Source organism: Orbicella franksi, chromosome 3 (assembly GCF_964199315.1).
Source record: "Orbicella franksi chromosome 3, jaOrbFran1.1, whole genome shotgun sequence".
Lineage (NCBI taxonomy): Eukaryota > Metazoa > Cnidaria > Anthozoa > Scleractinia > Merulinidae > Orbicella > Orbicella franksi.
Window position 1 is genome coordinate 33,835,859 of NC_138147.1, and position 16,433 is coordinate 33,852,291.

Below are 16,433 nucleotides of genomic sequence, written 5' to 3' on the forward strand. Positions count from 1 at the left end.
GCAAAGAAGAAAACTTTAATTCGTTTAATTTAACTGGTTTGCTGACATTTTGCTTGCAAACGGAGATGAGCTTAACTTAAACCTGCCGAAATTTGCTCGTCTTCTTTACTTTTTTTTGTCATCAGGTTTTTGGTACTTCCATAAATGATTGAGAAGAAAGTAAAAAAAAACGGTGAACATTTTTGTCTTTGAGTTTGCCACTTTTTCAACGCAAAATGAAACCGGTCTAGATGCCGATCTAGATGGGAAAATCTAGACCGCGGTCAATATCGATTTCAGCCGATCAAATTCGTGAATTCGGTAGTTCCCAGTCCTTGTGAGACACAGCCATATAATAATTGTCCGAAATTAAAATCGTTCGAAAGGTTTTTTTTGCAAGTAATGTAATACATAAGTTTCTATCATCTGTTTTAAGTACGTTTCTTCATGCAAGGTTAAGCAGAATCAACTTCCAATATTCAAAGATGTAAGCATTAGAAAGTGACAGCTATTAGAGTTATGCAAACAAGCCAGTTTTAAATTCATACCCAGCTCACAGTGAATGGAATATTCCTCCCGGACAAACAAGCACGTGACACGCCAAGGATCATGGGAAGTATCTTATCTTAATCAATTGAAAGAGCTGCTAAATTATTGTTTTAAATCTTATCATATTTTTGAAATTCAAAACAACTTAGCGGAGGGGCCATTGATAACTTCCTTTATGTCTTCTTCATAAAGATAAAGTTATCAGGTAAGCGATAGCCATTTAAAAAGTTTCTTCAAGAGTCAACGATTCAGTTCTTTTACGATCACGAGCTGGGCTCGAGTGACATTGACAGAAAGGTATAACAGCTAGTCAGAGTTTTTCTGACCTGACCTGTTATTTCGATTCAATTCCTTTATTGAAAGACTACGTTTCAAAGATCATTTGATTTCTATAAATGCATTTCTTTAAAATTGATCAATGAACAAAAAAGTATATATGACATTTGTAGCACGCTTGCTAAATAAATCAAGGCTAATTGGCATTGTTATTTACTTCCTAGACTGTGATTTATGTGAATTACTTGACGACAGGATTATACGTGCAATAGAAGGATTGTACTTGTTTGGTTCTATTACTTGGCTAAACCTATGTTGGCAAAATACGTGAAAAGTGCATAGTTAAGGGTAAAAGTATGTTGTTAAGGGAAACTTTGGAGGCATCATTGCGATTGAGTGCATGCAAATGAAGGCTCGATCACTGCTAACAACCAGTGCACTTTCACAAACTGGTCTGTAACCTGCTCACCCTTTGTTTAATAGAAAGCGATATGTGGTTGACGAGGACAGAGTACGGCATAAAGGCACTGTTACTACTACTTTGCTTTGGCCTACAGAACACGCTCTTGGACGCCAAAGGTAAATACGTGATTTATCCACTGGTGCATTTCAATTTGGATTTATTTAATTTAATTACTGAATTTATTGTCTTGAATGCTTTTCTTTCTCGCGTTGATCTATAGGAAGTTTATTTACTAGCGTATAAAATTAATTCAATGGATAAAAACATAGCGAGGTTTTTCAGATTTGAGCTTAAATGGGGATCGGCTCATATAGTTGATTCCGTCCATTGAACTGCAAGCTTTTCATACAACATTTCTCCATGTATATCCATTTTATTATTCGTCTGACGAAATGGTTTCTCTCCCTTCGCTTTGAATAATTTATAAGGGCAGTTTTGCCATTTTCTTAAAACAGCACCCGTTTGTTTTTACATACAACCCGATCAACGATACCTGTTCCTGCCTTTAATCTCTACGAAAACATCATTTCGTGGGCAAAAATAAACTGGGCAACGACGACGAAATAATATGTCTGTTAACATCGCCTTTTGGATGCGCTATAAACTGTTTAACATCTATTTTATACATATCTAACTATGCGTGCGCGAAGTAAGGAATGCTTGTTCATTGCTCCTGTTTCGCTATGAACCGAGTTGCCTTTGAACGCTCCTATCAAGTTATATCGTTGTGTACAGTTTGATAACCATTTAATTCTCTCCCAAGTTATCTTCTGCGCCTGAAGAAAATCCTGCTTGAATATCAATTTCCGTCTTTTTCCTGACGGTGATCAAGAGCTGAATTCTCTTATGATATGAATGTGTTGCCAAGCACACAGGTGACGAAAAGAAAGACAATGGTCCACTAGTGTTAGCTGTATTAGTAGCATCTTGAAGTCTTGCAAATTTTTCAGAGTCAGCATTTAAAGAAATGAGTGCTCGAAAAATTGATATTCAGTTCAGCACAAGGCTGAATAGTTCTTTTGTCCATTTTTTTATTTTACCGATCGAAAGATCAAAAATTACACGGGTACTTGTCAGTTCATTAAGAGGCGGTAGTTCGCGAAGAAAACACCCGCTTTCTCAATGAGATCACAAGCTGTGAAACTCTACACATTGAATTGCATTTAACGAACATCAGTGTAAGACAATGACAATTGTGATTAGCTGTTGTTGGGTGCATGTAGAAATCTGGAAAGCTGTTTCTGACTGTAAAATGTTCTCTGTGAGCGATATGGCCTAGGAGGGGGTGGGGGATGATTTTACAACGCCAAAAAGGTTGTCACCGGCTGAATAAACAAGGAAACGATTAAAAGCATAAAAGCCCGACCACATAAAGTTTTATTTCAAGTTTTTTTTGGATAGAAATGCCCATTGAAAATGTCAGAAAAAGCTCCTCATCGGCTGAATCAGTGCATGCAGCCGAAAGCGTAGCTTTCTTTTACTAAATGACACTGTTTCGTATCGCCACATTTTCGGAAAGGAACAAAGCTTGATTGCAATCACGAATGGTCAATTCTCTCTATGAAGCGCCTGCAGGGAATCATGGTAAGTTGCAGTCATCACCTTGGACTGGATAACGTTCACTGCCACTTAGAAGCGCCCCTGCTTCTAAAGTACCCCGGGTATGGGCCCAGTGACCTGTAAACCATAAAATACATCCGGTTATAAGCCTCCTTGGATACAAGCCCCCTCTAGTTAATTCTCCTTGTTTTGAATTCGTTTTATTATGATGTTTTAAAGCTTCATTAAAAACCAGTAATTGAAAAACCTATTTCGATCAATACAGCTGTAGCTCGTTTCCAAACGGTTGTTTATTCCGGTTATTAGCCTAGTCATATATAAGCCCTTTCGTTTATAAGCCCATCTAAAAGTTCTTACAAAGTTGTGTAAGCTCTGGGCTTACAAGTGGCATTTTGTGGTATTTCTTTGTATGAATACAACTACCATGATTCCCTGCAGGCCCGTCTCATTAAGGGAATTGGCCATTGCTACATGCACTGATCAGCATGTAGATTGCAACTACTCAGCGACATTGTATATAGCACCTTTCTTGTCGCCTATGTGATCTTGAAAAGCTAAACTAAGCTTGTTTATTGACATTGAGTTGCTATGCTTATTGTTCCTTTGAGCAGCTATCAAGAAATCCAAACATGCCATCCATAAAAGCGCGAGCAAGAAACACGACGGTAAGTATACACTTTTAACTGCAGATGCATCAAGTTACTTTCTCTGCCAGATCTTATGGAGGTTACGTTTTTTCACCTGAGTTTCACAGGGTTCATTTTGCCTTCTCACAGCTCCGAAAGGAAGCTTCTGCGTCAACCACTCATATTGTGTCAAGTATAGCGATTTGGACTGCGCTTCTGAATGGGTTGAACTGAATTGCCCCAGGATGTGCAGGCTCTGTGAATATGAAGGTAAGCCAAATACGCGTTAAAACGCAGCAATGGTTTATCCGCAGTCTGCCGCTGTCACTTATATTGATTTCCGCAACGCTTGCAAGCGAGCTCAGTCTGTAGCTTTTGTTGGGGATATTCACTTGGATGTTCTGTCCTGAATTTCTTGCTAATATTTCCAATGTTAACCGGGAGAACACCCCGCCCTATAGGTAGCAGTGACTCAATCATTTTAAGAGGCATTACTGATGCAGTAGCAAACACTATTATAGGCCCTGATATCATGAAGCTTCCAGCGGTCTTGTACTACAAGAAGGGAAACAAGAAGCATGGAATCACCAAGAAGGGAGACAAGAAGCATATTGTTACTTCCAAGAAACACCGGAAACACAAAATTGAACACGCTTCCAAGGTCATCGATAAGCGCGACAATGAAGATGGCGGCAGACGTGACGTAGTGTTCCTCAGTCGTCCATCCGACTACTCGCCAACCAAGCCTCCATCTAATCCCCCGACCACCAGCTACTCTCTCTTTGACTACAAAAGTAATTACAGGAACTGGCTTTTCCTGTACCCTGACCAGCATCCTGTCAATATGCAATACGTTGACCAGGGAAAAGCTGCGGACCCTAATCAGCAAAATGGTGTTCAGCAGCAGGCTGCCGCTACCCAGGATGCTTCTGCGGCTGCTGCAGCTCCAGCAACTGGTACTGCTGAACCCGCAGTAGGTGCTTCGGCTCCTACTGCTCCTGCAGCACCAGCTGCAGCATCCGCCGTTCCCGGTTCTGCACCCGCGGTTGCACCTGCAGCTCCCGCTGCGGGTCAAACAGCTGCGCCTGCAGAGGCTGCTCCTGCTGTCGCCGCCGCTCCTTCTGTGGCTGCTGCCACTAACCCAGTCGCTCCTCAGGTGGGGCAGGCGGCTACTGCTGCTCAGCAACCTGCCGCACCGGTTGCAGCCCAGCAACCTGCCGCACCAGTCGCAGCTCAGCAACCTGCCGAACCAGCTGCAGCTCAGCAACCTGCCGCACCAGTTGCCGCTCAGCAACCTGCCGAACCAGCTGCAGCTCAGCAACCTGCCGCACCAGTTTCCGCTCAGCAACCCGCCGCACCAGTTGCCACTCAGCAGCCTGCCGCGAACCAAACTATCCAGTTGATCAATCAGACAGTGTCCCCAGCAGTTAATACCACCTTTGAACCGAGTGTGGCTAATGTGAGCCAAGCAAATGAGACCATCATGGTTGGAGGAATGCCTGTTGGAAACAATACCTCAAACCAGACTGTCGCAGCGGGTAATGTTGTACATACGTAATGTTAAATAATTTGCTGATCTTTAAGTTATGCGAAACATAATATTTAAACCTTTATTACAACGGTAAGCATTTGCTAATCAAAATTGACAGTGCGAACGTTTAGAGGGCGTAACTGGTGCTCTATTAGGACGATTTCGAAATTAATCCCCGAGTTAATTTCTTTGGCTTTGGCTTTGGCAAACGCATGCCAACGGGAGAGGAATTGTTTTATTTTGCCATATTGCTTCCATCAAAATGATCCTTTTTGTTTTTGATCGCCTTGCATATATTAAGAACATAGTTAGCGACCCATATCTATTCTCATCACAAGCTCGTAACATAACATAATATTAAGATATTGTTTGGAGAAACTAGATGCTCATGTTTTTTTGCACAAGGTAACATCACTTCACAAAATCAATCTCAGTCATTGGTAGAGACACTGCCACAGAACTCGTCACTATCGCAGAATTCATCTCTGTCACAGAACTCGTCTCTTTCACAGAACTCTTCTCTGTCACAGAACGCATCTCTGTCACAGAACTCGTCTCTGCCACAGAACGCATCTCTGTCACAGAATTCTTCATTGCAAAATCGGACAGAAACACCAGCACTCCTACACAATGAATCCAGTTCACAAACCACATCAACTGCAAATGCACTTGGCACCTCAGAGCCCCGCAAGGATGAAACATCTCATAGTGAATCACTTGAATCATCTTCGAGCTCTTCATCAGTGCAATCATTGCACGTGTCAGAACAAGAGGTAACATCTCAGCACAATCTTCATCTTTTCAATTCGGATGAATCGAGTAAGATGCAGGGACATTTTAACCCTAACGGTGCGAGTGTGGCTTTGTCCGGTCCAGGTACCATGGATCTGACAACCACAGGTCAGTCCTTTACTCAAGATGTCACAATAGATCCACAAGCAGGATCGGATGATCAGTCTGATTACAGCTGGACATGTTGCAAGAAACAACCAAGGCCAAAGGATTGCAAAAAATGCCCCGACCTACCAAAAGCGCCACCACGTGAGTAGTAGCATTACCTTAGCTTTCTCTCAGCCACGCTCGATTGTAAAGCCTTCGTCAGTGAAGCCTGCAGAATTTCTTCACTTTAGTATGCGGAAAATGGGAGAGATGGAGCAATATGATTTTGCCTGAAGGAAGGAGTGATTACTTGGGAGGGAGAATAATTAAATTTAATCTGGACCAACAAGAGAATTGTTAATACCAATAAGCTGTAAATTCATTTGAATCATTGGTTGTTAAATTTTTGTTCGTCACCGCATATTTCATGGATTCTATGTCTCTCGCGTCCGTACTTAAAATCCTGATTAAAATACAGATACCTTTTTCGTAGTTGATTTCACAATAACTATGAATTACCTTTGTCGATTACATCTCTTTCGGAAAGGTAACCTAGTCTTATTATGCTATATTTTGAACCATAAGTGCATCAATTATCGGCTGGAAAAATTTGTCAAAATTGCCATGTTAACATTTATTTCAAAGGGGACACCTTTAAACACGTTGTTGACCACACAAAGTTGCATCTCCTGTAATTCTCGTTTCTTTAAATATAACTGATTAATACATTCATATTTTCATTTCCATTCCAGTGCAATATGTGTTCAACGTCTACTGTGATGACTTATACAAAGATTGTGCTTACGGATACTCTAACTGTAACGACACCTGGTGGCAGATTCATTGTCCTAAGAGATGCAACCTCTGCAAGGGTAAGATTAAAATAGATTGAGCTACGTTTAAGGGTTTTGGGACTTAAATCGACGCACATATTAATTTACTTTTGCTGTGTTACTAGTCGTTAAATGGAAAGCCTTATCTTGATAGAAAGAGGTGATTATCAAAAAGAGGAGAGGGTATGAATAAAGGAGGGTTCTTTCTTATACCAGTAAGGGAGGGAGCGTTAAAGCGAAGATAAACGGTAGCGGGGCACTCTTAAACAAAGACTGGAATAATTGTGTTTTAAATTCCGTAACTAGCAATACAGTTAACACGTACTGAAGTCGGCATTACAACCAGGTTCAGCTATTGCATCCTTTGTGAGCCTCAGTAGCATTGAAGAACAGATGGAAGAGGAACTCTCAACTTTAATAGGATTTCTAACATAAACCATTTTGAAAGGATGAAAATGGTCTATATTATCCGAAAGTATTACACAGTTGACTGGAAACTGGTCCTGAATCTGGTTTGATCCATTTAACAGCCTTTAATGGTTGCATTGTATTGCAAACTTAGTTCTCTAGCCAGAGCCATTTCCACGACTCTCGTAAAGGAGATAGGTTACGGTTTGCCCATCTTGAAAAGTTTAGTCTTGTTAATTTTGTCGTTAATTCTATAATAGGCAATTTACATGATGGCGTCATTTGACTACAACTACCAGAATCCTTCACTTTTTCTGTTTCTTATGCTAATTAGGGCAATTGTTGTTTAAACCCCACTGGGAATTCAAAATTTGAATAATAAAGAAGAAAACGAAAGGAATTCTGATAGTTGTAGTCAAATGACGACGACGTGCAAATCTGCTATTCATGTCAATCTTCTACATGCTTAACCGTGCTTGTTCCTTGATGGTTTGTTAGTATCTCTTTGGTGTTTTTCTATCTTAGTAAACTATTATTTTCAGGTTTCCTTCAGTTTAAAGGTAATTTTGTACAAGTCAAACTGCCATGACTGAGCTCCTTCAATGAGAAAATAAATGTCTTACAATTTACAATGTCTTTTCAATTTGTTTTTTCAGCCCAAGATCAGCAGAATACAACGGAGACACAGACCCAGGAGATTTACCCGAATGAGGTGAAGAGCCTTTCAGAAACTTCAAAGATAGAGTCTGATCTGGTGGCACCTGCCCCAGGAAGGAAACCACTGGTAGCCAAATACACTCTTCGAGTGAAGCCCAAGCTGTTGAATGGGGTGCCACAGACACAGGAGATCCGCATCATGCCACCAAACAAGGCTGGTACTGCCGGATACGTCAAACCACTGATGGTACTCAAGCAAAATATCACCAAGCCTATGATTGAGAATATCGAGATCGATGTTCCTCAAAAGGGCGCGAAATTTAGCTCCAAGCCGAGCGTGGAGGTTATTGAAGGAGATCACACAGAGATGCTGAAAGTAAGCAAGGGACAAGCGATTGTGGAAGACCCAGTACAGAAGTCCAAGACACAATCGGAAGGTATAATGGAGTAAAGGGGACTTCTTCAATTGTGGGGAATTAGATTGCGATTTCCTTTCATATTAAAATAAATTTTGTTTTCCCTCTACTACAGAAATCAAAGAAGCTGAACCCGAACAAGACGTATCCGCTCAAACCACCACTGATCAAACCCAGTCCTCATCCGCTACACAAGCAGCTGCCCAGACCACAGCTTCATATCAGCCAGAAACTCAGAGCCAGTCTCCACTGGACACTCAGGTCGCACAAACCACTGTTCCAGCAACGCAGTCCGCTGCTCCCGTTGCTCAGCCTGTAGCTTCAGCAACCCAAGCTGATACCACAGCAACCCAGGCCGATGCCTCAGTAACCCAGTCCGCCACTTTAACAACACCTCAGACAGCTGCTGCTCCAGTCACCCCAGAAGTTTCAGCCACCCAGACCGCTGCCTACACCAACAGTAAGTGGTTTCTACGCATCCCAAAGAAAAACTAAAAGAATAACTCGAACCCTAGAAACGTTTGTTCCCTAAGTACACTTGCATTTAGAATGAAGTCATTCTGATAAGCTGTTTCCTAATATAATCAAAAGCTTTAAACTCACTAATTTACAAACAAAGAAAGAGTGCCTAATTCATGTTTCGTTCTCAGCCGAAACCTGCACAGATGACGGCAGATGCAAATCATATACCGCTGACCGCTGTTCTGATCCATGGCTGACGAGTAACTGCAAGAGCATGTGTAAACTCTGTTAAATAAAAAGGTACAGACGGGTTTTTGTTGAACAAAAGGAGCTTTAAATAAAAATACGTAGAAACGATGGCCGAGACATTCTTATGTCCGGAATACATCTGGTTACTTGTAGTTCTACTTGTCCTATTGGTGATTTATTAAAGGGGAGCAATATATAGCATGGTGGCAATACAGGAGACAGTGAGAGTGTGTCGGAGATAGGACCTAAGCCCAGTAAACATACTGAATTTTCAAGAATTTCTGTTATCTATTATTGCACCAGGAGTCATGGTGGAAAATTTAACCAAAATGCATCACGCTGGTCCTTCGTAAGACCTCTCAATCATCTCAGTCTTAACTGTTCTTGTTCACTTTTGGTTTGGTCTGACAACAGCTTTATTATGAAAGTGTTTCATACAGAAGAAAGGTGGTAAATGTGGAGATAGGAGGGTGTTTGCGGAAGGGGAAGAAGGGGATAGGAGAGGGACGAGAAAGGAAGAGTAAAATTAAGGTTCTGTGCCATTACACGCTGTCCCACAGACACTAAGTTGATGATTTCTTCTCATTCTCAGATTTTAGACACGACTGCCAACTACGAGCAGTCATGTGATCCACCAGAAGCAATAAAGCCCAGATTTGTAGATAACAAATACTCTATACAGTAGTCAAGTCTCCCTGTCAACTCAAGTTTTAATCTCATTTCACAAAGCTGCTGTGGGGATTTCGATTTCGATGAAATAATTAGATTTTACTTTGATTCCCTTCCTTGGAAGGTTAGGTGCGGTTTGTTTTTCTTAGTTCATTGGATTATAATGTATACCGTTGGCCGATAAATCAACGCTTAGGTGCCCCATTATTCTACTTTAACATAGATAAAATGTAGAATTCAAAACGAGGCCATCATTAATCGAGCACAAGCTATTCTATGAATGCTATATTTTTGGATTTGTGAAAGTCTTTATTGCTTGTGAAATACACGCTTATTCTTTAAATAAAAGATCGTCCTATATAAGCGAGTTTGTAGTTAAATTGCGCGCCATTTTGCAGGCACGCGTCGATAACAGCCCCTACCAAGTTAAACGGTATAAATCCACGTTTATTTACTCTCTTCCTTTTGTCATAACTTGACACTCCACTAAGAGCTTACGGGTTTTTAAAGGGCCTAATTGAATGCGTCACATGTCAGTTGCGACCACTGATATTTAATTGAAGTTCTCGAAAGCTCTCTGAAATTGCGTGAAATGGGTCAATACCAACACTATGTTACCGTTATCGTTTATTGAAGTTAGTCACATCATTTTTCCTAATCTTCAAATTAAGGGATGTGTTTCTTTATTCTCCTGTAACAGCCATTAAAAATATGGCCTATCAGAGTATCGTTAACACATTTTTACATAACGCGTCCCAAAGTGCATGAAATTCATAAAATTGTCTCTGAGGATTCAGAAACGAACTGTTCTCCTTTTTCAACTTTTCACGTCAAAATCTACCAGCTAAATGCTTTCTGATTTTCTTCAGTATATAATAAACCATAATATCATTATTTATTCCATGGAAGGTTTTTAATGTAACAATAATATGTTTCCAGCTCATTAAGCAGAAACGTCACCAGTTGAGCCTAAAAGCTTCTTAAAATTTTCGTGACCTGACATCTTCAAGCGCGAGTTAGACGAGCGAATCCATTATCCCTAAATACGACTTTTTGTCGCTTCTTAAAAATGTTCAAATTTGTGCTATTGCTCGTCTGCCTGGCAGTGACTGAGGGTAGAAATATCCAACGGTTTATTCGAGGTAAGTGGGAAATATTTGTAGTTTTATCACTTGGAAGTCAAAATAATTTTGACGCGACATTATTAACATGCTCTGAACGGGTCAGTTTAGAAATAAGAATTCCAACAAAACTCATGATCAACCGCAACTGTGAGCCGAACGAACAGAACATCACATAAGGACTGGCAGATAGAATCAGCCGAATAAGAACGTCTTCCAAAACAAATTATGACAAGAGTTGTAGGCAGATTGCTAAAGTCAAGACAATGTCAAAAGATCATTAAATCATCATGGGTTTTCGAACTTGCCAAACTGGGCGTGAACGAAATAAGCGGTCACACCAATCAAGAGTTGCTCTAATCATATCGAACAACAAGAACGGACTGTGGACATGACTCGCCCTGCAAAAATATATTTTGAAACTGTCTCGCAGTTAAATCAGTGATTTATAACCTCGTTTAATTTAAAGACTGTTTTTCGGAAAAGACGAAAGATAAAGGCGATTTAGATGAAAGCACCGACTCTTTTGTTCTGCTTCCTAAAATTCACAACAGAACACAAAAAAATCTAAATTTGTTTTCACTTTTTTTATTTTCCATACTAAGTAAGAAAGACCACACAATGGAAATTCCTCGCATTTTCCGCTCTCAATTTTACATAGTATTTGGTCATGCGTGTCGAATTTCATACGAACACCTGTTGAAGGCTTTGAAAAAGCTTGGTTAGTTGTTTGAAGACAGAGGAGAAAGCGTTTTGTTCTGGTAAAACACAAAGAGAAAATGACATGTTGATATCAAAGCGAGTCTTATAATCCCAAAGGAACCTTTGTTAAATTCTTCTATGAGACCTTTCCTTGCCGCGGAGGTGGGAGACTGGGCATTGTCAATTTATTATAAAAAAAATACAACTTGACGAGGAATATGATACATAGGGAGAAAGGACTGGGGAGGAGTCTGTAACGAAAGTTTCGCAACAGCCTTTTTAACTTCTCATTTGTATTACTTGATCCAGCATGTATGCGAAGAAATTTCGGGCTATTTTGTAGTATCAACCCGAAATTGTCTAGCATCTAGGCTGGATTACATTGTAATACAAATGAGAAAACTGAACGGTGAAAAGAACTATTACTAGAGAGGTTAAGCATGACGTTAACGGCAGACGGCAAACGGTGATGATAACTTCTGACTTTGAGTTCTTTTCTTTTAATCCGTAAATAAAGCACACAAAAATAGAATAACTCCTCCTACTATTCGCTGCAAACACAAATAATTTCACTCTACTGTACACACAGCTGAAGAGAGACGGCGAAAGTTACATTTTTGCCGTTTGCCGTAAACGTCATGCTTAACCTCTCTACTAGCCAAGATAAAGAATCTCAAAAGCCTTAGGAGTGTTCAGTCAAAGTGGGGAAGATGACAGAACCTATTCATTATACGAAGTTACTTACTGATCCGATTAAAAATATATTTCTTTGAACTTACCAAAGATGAAAGCAGTAACTCCACGGCTAGTGATATCGATCTAAAGAACGCCACAGCGAACGCCGAGGATGCTCCGGAAGTCTCCGAGCTACAGGCGGACCTGGTCGCTCCGGCTTCGGGACCCAAACCACTGGAGGCGAAATACACAATACGAGTAAAGCCAAAGCTAAAGGATGGCGTCCCGCAGATCCAAGAAATCCGTATCATGCCTCCAAAAAGCAACTCCACGAACGGTTTCGTCAAACCACTGATGGTACTGAAGCAAAACGTTACTAAACCTTTGATCGAGAATATTGAGATCGATATTCCGGAGAAAGGAGTGAAGTTTGCCTCAAAGCCAAGCGTGGAAGTCATTGAGGGTCAACGTAAAGAGATGATGAAAGTCACTAAGGGGCAGGTGGTAGTGGAGAATGCGGCACAGAAGTCTGAAACGAATTCTGAAGGTATGTTGGTTTAACTGATACGATTTTATCGCGCTTATCACTCTCTCCAAATCATCAAGGTTCCACGATTCCAGAGAATATTGACTTCTAAAAGGTTTAACAACAAAAATTTGGTGGCTCGTCTGCATCGTCTTAAAGTAGATATCTACGAATCGAAGTTACCATTTCTCTGACTGGCAATATAGCATTCTCAAATAAGATTTAAACCTTAAGTCTTTATTGTAAGAAAACAGGCAGAACATGAGATTACAATAAAAACTGCGTGAACAAGCAATGATCTGGAAAGCATTCCGCCACATAAAACATCTACTTAGCGACAAATGTGCTGCTCGCCTCATGTTTACTAACGTAACATGCTTGAACGTAAATAACCATATTAATTTTCTTTCACAGATAAACAAGCCAAGCCTCAAGACCAAGCTGTCTCTCAGAACACAACTGCTTCATCGTCTTCCCAGAATACAACAGAGCCATCTACTTCCAAAAATGCAACAGATTCAGCGTCTTCTCAGAAACCACCAGAGAAGTCAGCCTCCCAGGATGCACCAGAGAAAAATATAACTTCCTCAACTCAAACACAGGCGGCTAATCAGACACAATCACCAGCTACTTCCCAAACACAAACAGCAGCTGCTCCCCAGACACAAGCACACGCCGCTCCCGAGACACAAACAGCAACAGCAACAGCTCCAGAGACACAAACACAAGCTGCTCCTCAGAATACAGTCAGTAATTATTACCAGTCCACTTACCAGACCCAGCCCTCTGTTCCGGCCGCTCCGATCGCCCCAGTTTACTCGCCGCCAGCTCCAGCAGCCTATAGCAGTGGTAAGAGAAAACAAATTTAAATTTCATTGGATTTAATGTTTTATATCTAAAATTTAATTTAATGTTTTATATCTGTTTTATATATTTTTGTAGTCTTTTGGCTGATGCTTTTTCGTTTTGTATTCTCCATTGTTCAGTAAGTCGAATTAAACTTTATTAAACACGATAAACTCTTGAAAAGAGGAATTAGAATTAAAAGTCGTTAAATAAATGTACTAGATGCCTATTCTTAGACGAAACGTAACAGCACCTTTAGGAAAGAGAGTAATTATACATCTTGTTTACACGAACACTGTTATTTGCTGGTAGCATTTTAGAATAGTTTCGATGGCTTCTATAAACCCGCCTTGAGACCAAACTGTCAATGATACCCCTATTATGCCTTATAGTATCAGTGAATACTGCTGCTTCATTGTTTTAACTCGTTTTATGAACTTGTATTCTTCTTGATTTTAGCAGTGCCTCAAACTTGCACCAATGATGTCCGCTGCCAAGTTTACCCTGATGACCGCTGTAGAGAGCAATGGTTGATGACTAACTGCAGGCTCAAGTGCAGACTTTGTTCGAAGTAAACACGAAAATAACCTGGAAAATATTTCAGTATAAAAGGCACCATTACATTTTAAACAATTTGTCTGTTCCAGACTCTCAGATCTTAGGGAAAGAGGCCAGACTAACTGCACCTGCTCCCTTGTTTTCTTGCATTTTTATCGCCAGCATGGAAGCATTTAATTTTCTTTGACTAAGAAAATCAAGTGACTCGAAAGATGGCTAGTGTTCCTTATAATCTGAAACGCCTGGAATGGACTGAATTGGGCTGTTATATATAGAGAGAACCTCCAAGTGTAACGTTCAACTATTTGCAGTATATCTATTTTTAGCTGGCCAAGAGTCAAAGTATGCTTCGATGAAGCCCTTTTATCTTGCCATTCGATTGAAAGCTTTTAAATGGAACGTCCCTGTGGGAGGTTTCAGTACGTCGCTATAGAGTGGATGTAAAAGTTGTTTTTCGGCGTTTTAATTTAATTTAGCTAAGTGTAAAAGAAACACAGAACGTTGCAGGGCCACGGTTACAATTGCTTGTGTAGCGTCTTAATGTTTTGCTACCTAAATTGCTTGTTATGTTTGTGAAAGTTTGTAAAGCACTTTGTATTTTTATTTTTTGTTTTCGCTCCTATACTTGCTACTGAGCATTCTCGTGAAATTCCCTCTATTTACTCTCCAAGCATTTTTCCTACCCGTATTTTTTTTGTTTGAGTCTAGTCGACGGTGATGGTTAGAAATTATTTCCCTACAGGTTTTAAAACATTCTTATACCCCGTTCACACCAACATCTCAAACATGCTTAAAAGTGGTTTAATAAACAAGGTTAGAGATTAGTTGCTCATACTGTACACGCCCCACAACTTAACAAGGTAAAAACTTGTTTGATTAAAAAATATTGGCAAAGTGATTTGAAATTTATCTTCTCAAAATGACTGCAAAGTGTAATCGGCAAATCGGAAAAACCTGACCATGATTTAGTTAAGCTAGATTAGTTCGTGTGAATGGGGTATAAGTTTACTTTTTTGTGTGCCAACTTCCTTTTTACTACCTTTAGTGCATTTTATCCTGTCTAGCTATTTGTCCTAAAATAAGCTTTTTCCTAATTCGGTACCAGGAAAATAGTACCCATCGGTGAAGTGTGTTTAAAATCTGATTGCACAGGAGATTTAGGGCCCCCAATATGGAATATTAGACTTATACCAACAATAAACGCGCATAATTTAATAACTATACAGTATTTCATATTCTATACTCAGTATATCTCGCATTCCTTGTGATCATTCATGACAGATTGCCGAATTTATTTTCAATTGCCCAAAAATAGAAGTTAAGCCAAAGAAATAAAGCAATAAATAAATAAGGTCACTCTGATGCATTATTTTAATGACAAAATAAAATCATCGAGGGCAACACTGGGGTAGATGGTAAAAATCCCGTTTCACGCACGAATTTTAGCTAAATTCACGCGTGACGTAGACATTCACGCATTATTTTGGCCCTTTCGTTACTCTTCAGTCGTCACGCACTAACTTTTACCCTCATCACGCGTCCCGCATATCTCATAAATGTTGGAAGAAGCTAAAAGATTACGAAGTATGGTGTAATTAATGGCAAAGATGTCACAATTACATCCGGACAGTCCTACTAACTAACAAATTTGAAAAATGTACGCAAACCTTTTTCCAATACGCTGTTCGCAGATAACCTTTGCTACTTCGTCTTATGTTAATCCACAGATATGATATTTTCATTCGCTTTCAAGAGCTAAATACCGGCACGGGAAAACCCAAACTGTATATAGTTGTATCGGACTTTTTTACCTGTGTTTTTTTGTCATCTTAAGGCGTTTTAGAAAGGATTTCACCAACGCCAAGGCTGTTAATTCCTTCAAAGACCGTTTCTTCCAACGCGTTGGACTCAATATCCTGTTTCATTTATTAACCATTCAACTTTCTCATTGATATTTAAATCGTTTGTTAATAATTGGGAAACATGTGAAAGAGGAGACCTAATTCTGTTCTCTGGAGTCCAGAAGACTAAGCTGTGGCGATCCCGAGGAAAAGGGTGCTATGCAAAGTTTTATACGGGGGAGCTCCGCCTCGAAGACCAATCCCTTACCCTTGTATACCATTTTGACAGAAAAGGTACCCGTTTCGTCCTTTAGTATTGAAAAAGATCCCCCTTTCACGTACCCTCATAACTGGCCCTTATTACGAATAAATCGTCAACAAAGGAAGTCATCTTGTCATTTCATGTGATGTCTAATAAATGAATTGATACAGCCATAAGGTGAGTCTGTTCGAAATATTTTCAGTAATAAAATGCCCTTTAAAATAACTAGATGACAGATTTCCCTACCCTTTCATGTACCTAAACATGTGAAATCTCTACCTTTTTATACACTTGAAGCCTGAAAAAGTTAACCCTTGCAGGCGTAGGTTCCCCGTATAGGCCATC

The 16,433-nt window shown here is 40.0% G+C and overlaps 2 protein-coding genes across 3 annotated transcripts; both read left to right on the forward strand.

Annotated features, from left to right (window-relative positions):
* The first annotated feature begins 208 nt into the window (after positions 1–208).
* On the forward strand, positions 209–10,177 carry LOC145482224 (uncharacterized). The gene is made up of 11 exons (XM_081460847.1): positions 209–733; positions 1,288–1,383; positions 3,439–3,492; positions 3,604–3,723; positions 3,975–4,991; positions 5,390–6,025; positions 6,616–6,735; positions 7,761–8,198; positions 8,293–8,637; positions 8,828–8,939; positions 9,481–10,177. The coding sequence occupies exons 2-10, from the start codon at positions 1,296–1,298 to the stop codon at positions 8,929–8,931; spliced, it is 2,922 nt and encodes a 973-aa protein (XP_081316973.1). The 5' UTR covers positions 209–733; positions 1,288–1,295; the 3' UTR covers positions 8,932–8,939; positions 9,481–10,177.
* Positions 10,178–10,566: 389 nt separating this feature from the next.
* LOC145482225 (uncharacterized) lies at positions 10,567–15,374 on the forward strand. 2 transcript variants are annotated; one of them, XM_081460848.1, is made up of 4 exons: positions 10,567–10,699; positions 12,165–12,602; positions 12,996–13,430; positions 13,887–15,374. In XM_081460848.1, the coding sequence occupies exons 1-4, from the start codon at positions 10,627–10,629 to the stop codon at positions 14,000–14,002; spliced, it is 1,062 nt and encodes a 353-aa protein (XP_081316974.1). In that variant the 5' UTR covers positions 10,567–10,626; the 3' UTR covers positions 14,003–15,374. The 2 variants fall into 2 exon arrangements, with proteins under 2 accessions (XP_081316974.1, XP_081316975.1); XM_081460849.1 differs by having other exon boundaries at positions 13,890–15,374.
* The last annotated feature ends 1,059 nt before the right edge of the window (positions 15,375–16,433 follow it).

What these genes read in the sequence shown, in the direction of transcription:
- LOC145482224 (XM_081460847.1), top strand. Translation starts at nt 1,296, where the DNA reads ATGTGGTTGACGAGGACAGAGTACGGCATAAAGGCACTGTTACTACTA. An exon ending in CGCGAGCAAGAAACACGACG is followed by an intron (nt 3,493 to 3,603) that starts GTAAGTATACAC and finishes GCCTTCTCACAG; the next exon opens with CTCCGAAAGGAAGCTTCTGC. An exon ending in CAGGCTCTGTGAATATGAAG is followed by an intron (nt 3,724 to 3,974) that starts GTAAGCCAAATA and finishes ACACTATTATAG; the next exon opens with GCCCTGATATCATGAAGCTT.
- LOC145482225 (XM_081460848.1), top strand. Translation starts at nt 10,627, where the DNA reads ATGTTCAAATTTGTGCTATTGCTCGTCTGCCTGGCAGTGACTGAGGGT. An exon ending in TATCCAACGGTTTATTCGAG is followed by an intron (nt 10,700 to 12,164) that starts GTAAGTGGGAAA and finishes AACTTACCAAAG; the next exon opens with ATGAAAGCAGTAACTCCACG. An exon ending in GTCTGAAACGAATTCTGAAG is followed by an intron (nt 12,603 to 12,995) that starts GTATGTTGGTTT and finishes TTTCTTTCACAG; the next exon opens with ATAAACAAGCCAAGCCTCAA.